This window comes from Biomphalaria glabrata, chromosome 1 (genome assembly GCF_947242115.1).
Source record: "Biomphalaria glabrata chromosome 1, xgBioGlab47.1, whole genome shotgun sequence".
Lineage (NCBI taxonomy): Eukaryota > Metazoa > Mollusca > Gastropoda > Planorbidae > Biomphalaria > Biomphalaria glabrata.
The window spans coordinates 8,176,234-8,186,686 of NC_074711.1; the positions used below are offsets into that span (position 1 = coordinate 8,176,234).

At 32.3% G+C, this 10,453-nt stretch overlaps 1 protein-coding gene across 1 annotated transcript; it reads right to left on the reverse strand.

Annotated features, from left to right (window-relative positions):
• Positions 1-1,526: 1,526 nt before the first annotated feature.
• On the reverse strand, positions 1,527-8,926 carry LOC106056094 (uncharacterized). Its single transcript, XM_013212683.2, has 7 exons — positions 8,817-8,926; positions 6,923-7,021; positions 6,568-6,688; positions 6,339-6,425; positions 5,192-5,700; positions 3,766-3,826; positions 1,527-2,023 (listed from the first exon to the last, which is right to left on the reverse strand). Exons 2-7 carry the CDS (start codon positions 7,019-7,021, stop codon positions 1,608-1,610), a joined length of 1,293 nt encoding a protein of 430 aa, XP_013068137.2. The 5' UTR covers positions 8,817-8,926; the 3' UTR covers positions 1,527-1,607.
• Between the last annotated feature and the right edge of the window lie 1,527 nt (positions 8,927-10,453).

Here is a 10,453-nt window from a genome sequence, read left to right on the forward strand (position 1 = left end):
CCAAAAGTCGTGATGGAGGCCAATACAAGGAAAACGCAAACAAGGACGTCCTCATATAACTTTTATGGAGGACCTCAGACACCAAGTTGGAAGAGGCTTAAGACACTGTCAGTGACATTTCTTTGTGGAGACAGTTTGCAGCTTAATGCACCGAAGGGAGGATCTGAGTCCAAGTAAGCAAACATATTATGCAATGTGTCTGTCTTGACAATGAAGTAAAGGGCTGTAAATGCAATAATTTTAAGTAACTTTCTTGTTGATATATTAACTTTCATTAGAAGAAACTTGTACAAATTGTATAAAAACAAGGTTAACAACAAATTTTCTAAAATATTTATAGTTTTATAGCTGCTTATAAAACTGTAAAAAAATGTAAGCCAAAAAGATGATTGTTTCAAAACTTTTTTGAGTAAAAAAATAAAAAATGTTACAATGTACTGTTTATGTAATTACACATTGTGTTTCAAAATTATGTTTATTTTAGCAATAATTTAGCGTAATCTGAAATATTTGTTAATCTGAAATGGGTCTCTGCTCCAATCATATCAGGACTCAATTGTACTTCAATTTCTAATTTTCGGGAGTTGTCCCAGCGCTCAAATCATTTTCCAAATATAAAAGAGGATCAATGAATAGGATATTGTCAGCTAATACATTTTCAATAGGCAAAGATAACACCAGACAACAGTCAGGGTATAATGAAAGACAGTTCAAAGTCAAAAAGTTCGTAGTAGTGTCAGATGATGGGATGAAACCAGTGGTTCCAGCAGCCAGAATTTCTCACAAGAACTGCAAACTAAAGTAAACTAAAAAGTATAAGGCACATTCAGTTTTGTGTGTAACAAATGCTAAAAATAAGGGGATTAACGGTTCATTTATTGGTATAGAAGATAATATAAATATATTTTAGGATTGAATCTTTGGAGATTGACAGATTACATTCATTTAAGTACTAACAATGTTTCAAAGGATTACATGTAGACTAATCTAATATGCATGAGATTTTATTTTATTTTTTAATAGGAAATCAGTTGTGAGGGCATTGTTATGAAATGGTGATACAGCTCATAATGGTTTGAATCCACCATGGAACTCAAAATCCATTTAGGAATCTAAAGCTAGTTATTTATGTAACAATTCAGTCATAATCAAATGTTTTGCAAATCAATGCTAATGAAATTAAATAAAAATATGAATTTATTGCAATAAAATAATTTTGTTTTTGAAAATAAAAATTCATTTTTATAACAAAACATCTAAAAAATGCAACAATTATTGTGCTACATAAAAACTGCTCTTTACACACACACACATACAAACACAAACATTTGGCATCACATTAAATGAAATAAAAATATGGTTTGTGTATAATTTGAGCAAAGTATTGATTTTAAGAAATTAAATATAAATCAACTTATGAAAAAATCTACAATGCAATAAAAACAAAACTGTATAAACTATACAACTTGTAAAGGAAAATATCAATTTAATGAACAAAATTCTGTCATAAATAAACTCTGATCACACCTGTCTATTTTGTAAAGGACAAAATGTGGAGATTGTTCCTAAAATCTTCAATTAATTTAACAATTAAATAAAATTCCAAACTAATATTTGTTTATTAAAATACACATAAAGTGTGAATAAGTACTGAGTCTAACTTTGTTGTGATTTCTGTGAGGCTTAACAAACAGCTGGTCATCTTTGAACATATCTACAATGCCAACATCACAGACCATAGAATCTTTAGTTTTTGTGTGGGTGGTGGCCAGTAGAAACTCCTTACCACTGGACTTGGCTTTTCTCTTGATGCCGAACTGTAAGTTCTCATCCACATTCACATCCACCATGATGCTGCACAAGTAGAAACCATCGCAAGGTGATGTGAAGATGCCCGTCTCTGGGTTGTAACAGTGCCCAATGTTGTACATGACCCCATCAAAGCAAGTCAATATGTGGTCTTTGTTAAGACTGAGATCAATACTTTCATCTTTTACACGAGCATTAAAAGCTATAGAAGTCACTGAGAGGAAATATGAACATAATTTAAATTAATTATGTGTTAGCTGTTTTTTTTTTACATTTTTAGTTTTTTTTTAATAAAAAAATATTATATGCTTGTGAGTCTTGGATGCTGACTGCAGAACTAGAGAGGAGGATTTTAGCAATGGAATTGAGATGCTATGGAAAATCCTAGGTATCACATACAAAGACCACATCACAAACAAAGAGATTAGAGACAGGATTACTACAGCGATTGGACCCCATGATGACCTGCTAAATAGTAACAATAGTGTCAAAAATAGCGCAAACTAAAACTCTATAGCTCTAATCGAAAATCTTCAGGGCTCGCAAAGACCTTCCTTCAGAGAACAGTACCAGAGAAAAAGAAGCAGATAGAGAAAGTGATGGGAAGACAACATAAAAAATGCATGGGCCTGCCATTGAAAGAGTTTCTATCCAAGACAAAAGACAGAGATTAATGGAGACAGATGGTGAACAAATCTTAGAGTGGTACCCCAATGGTCAAACAGACTAAGGGATAGATGAAGGTGAAATAAATACATTTTATATAGGCTTTATTTTCAAGAGTAAAAATTAAAAACACAATACTGAAATTAGTCGTTAAGTATTTTTTCAGCTACTTCAATGCTATGTTTGAGAAGACAACTTTATCAACCAACAAGCAGTTTAAAGAAGCTAAATTTGGCTTCTGCTGAATTAATAAATTTCTTCTTCTTCTTCATCGTTCTCATTGTTATGTTGGAGTGTTCATATGACTAGACCAATACATGAGATGAACTGCGCTGTGGTTTCCAAATCAGGGAGCTCTCCATATAGTTTTCTTTCTATTGGGGTGATTTGGGGCCAATGTCTTATACGGGCCTCTTGGTAAAGAGAGCAGTTTTGGAGGACGTGGTCGGCATTCTCTGGTGATACTCCACATGGGCAGATTTCACTGGTTCCAATTTTGAGCTTCCGGTACATGTGTTAATTAATAAATGATTTGCCATTATTATTGAAGTTCCCAATCCTGACCTCACATTTTTTCAAGAGACAAACATGGAACTACAGGATACGCAGCTAAGCCTTTAATCACAATACATTTGTTTGGGTCACAAATAAACCAAAACTGACAATAACTGTTTCGAACACAACTGGAGGCAAGAGTATTTTATATCAGCTCATCTGAGAGAGAAAAATAGAGTGAGAGGAAGAAGAGAGAAAAGACAATATTTTATTTAATTCTTTTTTAAGTAAAATTTTTAGAAATCGTATTTCTTGAAATGTGTTTGTGCATCCTTTATTGACTGGTTTGTCTATATACTAAAGAGATTCCACACTCTTGATCATGGGAAAAAAAATCTAGAAAACCATTTGGAATGTGTATTTTATCTAAGGTTTTCGGTTCCAAAAATTTGTTGGCACACATTTGTTTTCAATCTATAATTTTTAAACCGATCAAAAGATTCAAAATCGATTATTTCTTTTTTTTTTCCATTTTTTTAAAATAAAAATGTTAATTTAAAACAACTCAATTGAAAATATAGAATGGGCATAACCGGGACATATTTTTTTACTAATGTTTTAAGTGTGTATGTTACAGTATAACATGATAGTCCCACCAGAAGGAAATAAGATGAAAGATCTAAACCCGAACTCTCATGTTCTCTGAAACCAAGACCTTCCTGGCAAAATTATAGTCAATTGAAAAAATTGTATCTGCACTGTCTTTTTTTTTTAGTAATGAGAAAAATATCTTACCTGCCGTAGATTTATCTGCTGACACTGACAAAGTTTCTAATTGGCTGGACATGTCTTGTATCTGTAATAATATATCATTGAAAAAAATTGAATTGAAAACATTAATTTAATTTATAATAGAAAATGCACAATTATAAAAAGAACTATTTAGAAATGACACATATTACTTAACAGAGACTTCAGATTCCTTTTCACAACTAGTGGAGCACTACTATCAGTCCATTTAGCAATAGAGAATAGGTATGAGTACTGGACATGAAACAGTATATATATATGTAATGGTGATATGAGTAATTTTAGTGATAATGTATTGTTTTTTTCATAACATTTAATAGTGTAACTCTTCTATCAATAGATTTAGTGTAAAGAGCACTGACAATAATACATTTAGTGGCTAGAGCACTGTTATTCAGTAGTGGAGCACTGCTTTGAAGACACTGGTGTTGTGATAGTATATGTGCTTCTTTTGTCGAGCCAGTAATGTTGTAATGTACTGACAAACTCACTGATTCTATGTTATTGAAAAGTCGAATGAGCGGATGGAAGTTGCAAAGGTTATTTGACAGAAGAGGGTGGCAGGGGGTCATTTATAACAAAGACTAATAGAAGAATAAAGTTACCCATTTCACAAACATGGTATATAGTGTTTGTTATTTTATATTATCCTACACAGCTTTTAATTTTGAGGAGAATTAAAATTTATTCCTGGTTTTAAGAGAATTTAAGAAAGATTATTTTAAGCGACATTTCTTATTTTATAAATTACTGTTGTTTTTTTTAAAAGAAAACTCAAACATGCCCTACAAATGTTTATTTACTGGAACATGTTAATTTGAGATTTAAAGTCTGTTATGTCATTGGTTTAGCTAGCTGTTTCAGTGCTGATAAATGGTCATTGAGCTGTAGTTCAAACAGCTAGTTCAATGAAATGTCTGCAGGCGGATTAAGTTCTTAATGCTGAATTTGATTAAAACTTGAATAAATTTCTTTACAAAGAATCTATGCAACTTTCATAAACAGTATATACACAGCCTTCAACTTTATATACAGAGCTTTCTTTCCATGTAGACGTATGTCAAAACACACATGAAATAGTGATACTTGAACAATTGTAACAACATACAACTCACTTTTACAACGACATATCTTTCTAGCAGACTGTGACTTGCCTGAAACAAATCTCTTGAAATGACAAGACAAGTGGGTAGGGGGGGTTGTGGTCAAACATCAAAGAAAATGGACTGAATCATAAAAGATAAAAAGAGTTATGGTGATTATCAGATTTGAACGAAGTATGTAAATGTTAATTTTTAATGACAAAAGATTAACAAGATCTCTCCTTTACACCACAAAAACAAATCAATGAAGATCTATAAATAGCTTATACTAGATATTTAAATATGAATATAATTAGAAAAAAACTGACCTTACTATCGATCGTTGATATCTGTTGCTGGAAACGGATATTGTTTTGTGCATTTTCTTGGATCATAGGCTCTATTAACATGATAGACCTTGTTATCGTTGCTGAGACGTCCTCAAAATTTTGATTCAATGGGTCTACTGTATTTGTCATGTTGATTAGCTTTAACTCCATTTCACTTATCTTAGCTGAGAAAGACTCTGTCTTTCTATGTAAAAATTCACTGGCATTGGTAAGTTCACCCCAAATTTCATTGAATTTTAATGTGTTGTTGTTTACGTCTGCTTCCTGCTTTTTTATGAATGTAGCACTTTGTTTTTCTTGATCCTCAAGTTTGTGCTTCATGTTCTTCAGTTTTCTAGAGTGTTTCTTTGATACAGTGTTTAGTGACTCATATAGTGTGCTCAGATTTGTGCAATTTTCCTCATTCTTTTGAGAGGATTCTTTAAGGAAAGAAATGTTTCTGTCGAATTCATCCAATTTGGCTACAAGTGTTTGATAACCCAATCCATCTGTAGATAAATTCAAAGTACAAACACACTTAAAAATACTTAATGTTCTGATTAGCCCAATAGCTCCTATTTCCGGTTTGAAAAATTCTTTTCATACCCTAAGCAAAAAAAATTCTTTAAAAATAATAAAATTTAAGATGTAATACTAATAAATAAATAAACAACATAAAAAAATAGAACATTATACCTAGTAAAAAATATATATATATTTTTAATACTTTAGAATATATTAAAGCTTCAAAAATTCTCATTTTCCTGGGTGGGGGCTTAAACACTGGGGCTATGGGCCTGTTTGGTTCAAAAAATTCTTTCAAAAAGAATAAAAAAGTGATACACATCAGGTTTTTCCTCAAAAATAGTAACCAGGCTTTCGTTCTCGTTCAAAATAAAACATGATGATCTAGCATCCCAAAGCATTGTTCTGCAGTAGGAGTTATTAGGCTAAGTACACTGATGTTTTAATTTGAGAATAAATCCAGAAATAGGATTGCATTTTGATTGAAAAAAGGGCATAAAACAACAAAGTTTGAAATTATTTTTTTTTAGATTTAAGAATACACTTGCAACATTATCATATTGGAACATAAGTTAAGTATTTACAAATAAATTTATAAACAAAGTTTTTCATCATAAATCACCTAAGGATGAGCCAACAGAGATGTGATTGAGAGAACTGTTTGATTTGTCATCTTTTCCTGTTGTGTGAAGGAGATCTTGATTTTCACCTTTTAAAAACGGTAATTATATAGTGTAAGTAAAATTAGTTTTACTAAAAGAAGAAGATTTGATTTACATGAAGATCACAATGCTAAATATTAGTTCCAGTTTAAGGTATGCTACAAACAAATACATAAATCATAAATTTACTTGTGATTTTAAGGCATTTTTGAATGCATGCATTAGTTTCATCAGCTAAGAATTGGTTAATTTCCATAAATGAAAGGATATTTTCTTTTTCATCAATCCACAGCACTGCTTTTTGTGTTACCTATAATTTGTTAAAATAGTCATTTAGATTTGTTAAATTTACAAACACACAAATTTATTTAAAAAAAAAAAAAAAAAGGAAATATTTAAAATACAAATAAATAGCAAGATACTAATATTTATATATATTTAAAATATATGCTATTTTTTTAAATATAGATTCATAATAGTTGACAATATATTAGATGTGAGTTATTACTCATCTCTGAAACAAGTATTGAAAACTTGTACTTACACTTTTAATGTAATTTAAAAGTTCATCGACTTGTTTTTGTAAGTCGGTTAATACTTCAACATGTGAAGTAATAATCTTCAGCTGTCTAGTGGGTCTCATCTGTTAAAAAAGTAAATCAACATTCAGGTCTTAAGTATAAGACACAAAGAAATCATTTAACAAAATGTTTCTTCAAAACCTGGTTTTGAATAAAAGCTTTAAGGAAAGCATAAAGAAATGACTTCTACTGTCAACCAACGGCAACAAAAACACAAAAACAAACTAACAAATGTTGCAAGGCAGACACTTGATTGGAATCTGCAAGAAAAGAGTGGACAGTGGACAGGCCTAAACAAAACTGAAAAAGTTCAGTCATTGATGAAGAAAGCTGCTCAGAACTGAATTCAGTGGAGAGGTGTATTTGCAGCCCTATGCTCCCATAGGAGCACACAAGAATAAGCAATTTTAGTTTTTACAGTAAAACTACCACAAAGAGTTATGTAAGAAGCATAAGGGAATTGATATATAGGTTTTAAGCCCTGATCTGTTTAGAAATTTTAGACATCTGAAGTGATACTCAAAACAGTGTTTTGAACATTTAGCGTTTTCTTATACAAAGATTTTAGGTATCATATACAAAGGCTGCATCAAAAACAAAACTGAAATAGGATTACAATCGCAATTGGGCTCTATTGTCAAAACCCTGTATAGTATGGGAATATCTCTAGATCCTCTGGGTTTGTAAAGACCTTCCTGCAGGAAACATTACCCAGGAAAAGAAAGTGAGGCAAACTAAAGTGGTAAGGAGAACACAACATCATGGATAATGTTAATGAAAGTTTCAGAAAGAGACTTTAATCCTGTGTCATGCTGTATCTGTACAACAGACTAAGGAACAGAGCAGCTGCATTTCATCATATTCCTATCTAAAGGATTAAAAAGCTGAGTAAAAAGTTTATTAAATACAAACATAATGTTTATAGGAAAAAAGTCACTTCACAAAGCCATTAAATTATATTGATGTGATGTAAAATCAAGAGAAGACTAAATGTAGCTAAGCAGAAGTGGTTAAGAAATAAAGTCATAAACAAAGAAATCCTGATGCATAAATTAATGAGGCTATGACCAAGCATCATATAAGTATTACGGGGACAGGCTGACTGCCAAGCCATCCAGTATGCAGGCTGGACTGTCGTTCTGTTGTCTCAATGGTTTCAGGTTCATACCCTGCCCGCTTCCATCCCATCATCCTGCAGGAGGTTTTAAGTAGGAAGTAGATAATTTTCAAGTTTGAAGGGACATTCGAAACATGTAAAACATTAAAGGCACATGGCAAACCGATGTTAGGTTCTCCAACAGAAAGAAAAGCATTCAAGGCTAGGAAAAACATGGACGCTGAAATAAGGAAAACACAAACTCAACTGGGATGTCCTCATAAAACCTGATACAACACCTACATGGAGGACCTCAGGGCAGTAAAGCCAGATGAGAAGAGGCATACTAACAAAAAGTTAGGAGTTGTCAATGTAAGAAAAAAGGGCCGAAAAGTGTAACAATAAGTGGGGGTGGGACATTGGGTTTCCAGTTAAAAAGCATTTAATAGAGTATTATAGAATATTAATATTTCGATATATATCATTATATGTAATTGAATGTGACAAATCGTTACAGGATTCTAAGTAATATTTATAAATAGCAGTGGTCGGTGGTAATAATAATATAATATATAATCATTAATAATATTATTTTATTTATTTCAAATCACTGACACTGATAATCAAGCAAATCATTGAAATATGACTTTTTTTATATCATATGAGTATTTTATGAGACATATGAACTGTTCAATCGACTCAAGATGAGGCAAATCACGTCAAATGTTACACAATTTCAACAAGTAAAAGATTTAACTTACTATAAAAATGTTAGATTTTATCTAGATCTATTACTAGACTAGAAATAAAAAAATTGAGATGCCAAGGAACGTTAGCCTTGGTTAGTCAGTCTAGTAATTCGCTACCTAGAGCTAGACTCTATTTAATGTATAGATCTATAGATCTAATTGTTTCGTTAAAGAATCTAGAATCTATGTATACCTCTAGTTTTTAGCTTCCGTACCATAGAAATATATATGTCTGTGTTTTGGACATCGATAATTCTCTTCACCTTTTTAGAAATCTTCCGAATCATAATTTTGTCACAACTGGGTTTTCGAAGTCATGTGAAATAGGCCTACAGCACTCACACTTAATCTTCGGAATCGAAGACAGGGCCTGTCTTAGGCCACTGTAACCTATGCGGTCGCAGTGGGCCCCGCGCTTTCATAGGCCCCGCGCTAATTTTATGTGTAATTATTAATTGCAAAATATATACGAAAAATTCCTGGAAATAACCTGCACTTATTAAAATTTCCTGAAAACTCATAAAAATCTCCTGAAAAATAGACAAAATTATCATTTGCGTGTGTCATTCATTATGGAAAACGTCAATCCTACGCGCGATAAAAAATACATTGTCAGCTTTCATGTAATAAAATGTAATAATCGGACAAATGTTCCCCATAACCGGAAGCTCCAATACCTAATTATTTACTTTTATTGTCACAGGCATATAAATATGCCATATGTTGCAAGGTCGGTATGGTATAATAATCTTAATCGCAATTTTGTACTTAGAAAAGAATGAATAAAATGCAAAGCCGAATTTATTTTCTAATTCAATATCTTAATTTTCACTTATTATCCTTATTCCCACCCAGACTAGGCCCCGCGCAATTAGTTTCGCATAGGGCCCCGCAATCGTTAGGACCGGCCCTGATCGAAGACATATTCATTACATTATTAAAGGTCACTTTCGGGATCTTATGCGAGTTCTTTTAGAATCTACTTGAAATTAGATCTATAATTTAACTATTCACTACAATCACAAGCGGATCCTTGCGGATGACGGAAGGGGCGATCGAAGGGGATGAGCGAATAGGCAAATAATATGTGGGCTGGATCTTGAACCGTGTATCGTCGTAAAGCCTGAATCGTATTGACTATGACACTTTCACTCTTTATAAAGAGTATTCGAAGGCCTCCTAGAACATTGTCCGTCTCCTATGGACAATCACATGACCATATCACGCGTGAATTGCATAAGTAGTGTTGAAATCACTCTAGGTAGCCTACATGAAGCGTCGCCACTCGTCATGACTGACCGCTCTCCTAGCGCTGACCTCTTTTATCTGTGTCAAGACGGTAATTACAGACTCACGATTACCTTTACCCGCGTCGCCACCACAGTTCTAACTAAATTTGTATGTCTTTATTTGATTATTTTTTATACTTGAAAATAAATAATATTGCTAAATTTAAAGTATGGTGTAATTCTTTTTTTTTTAACAAATAGAAAATAATCCAACCTAAAAGAATAAGCAAAGTGTTCAGCTAAATTCTGCGAAGTGTGGGAATGTCCCCCTGTTGTATAAAAAGTTATGTAAACAGTGGTGTAGTGGTTCAGACGAATGGGAAAAAAAAATTCGGACACACTTCCCTTTGTAAAATTTTA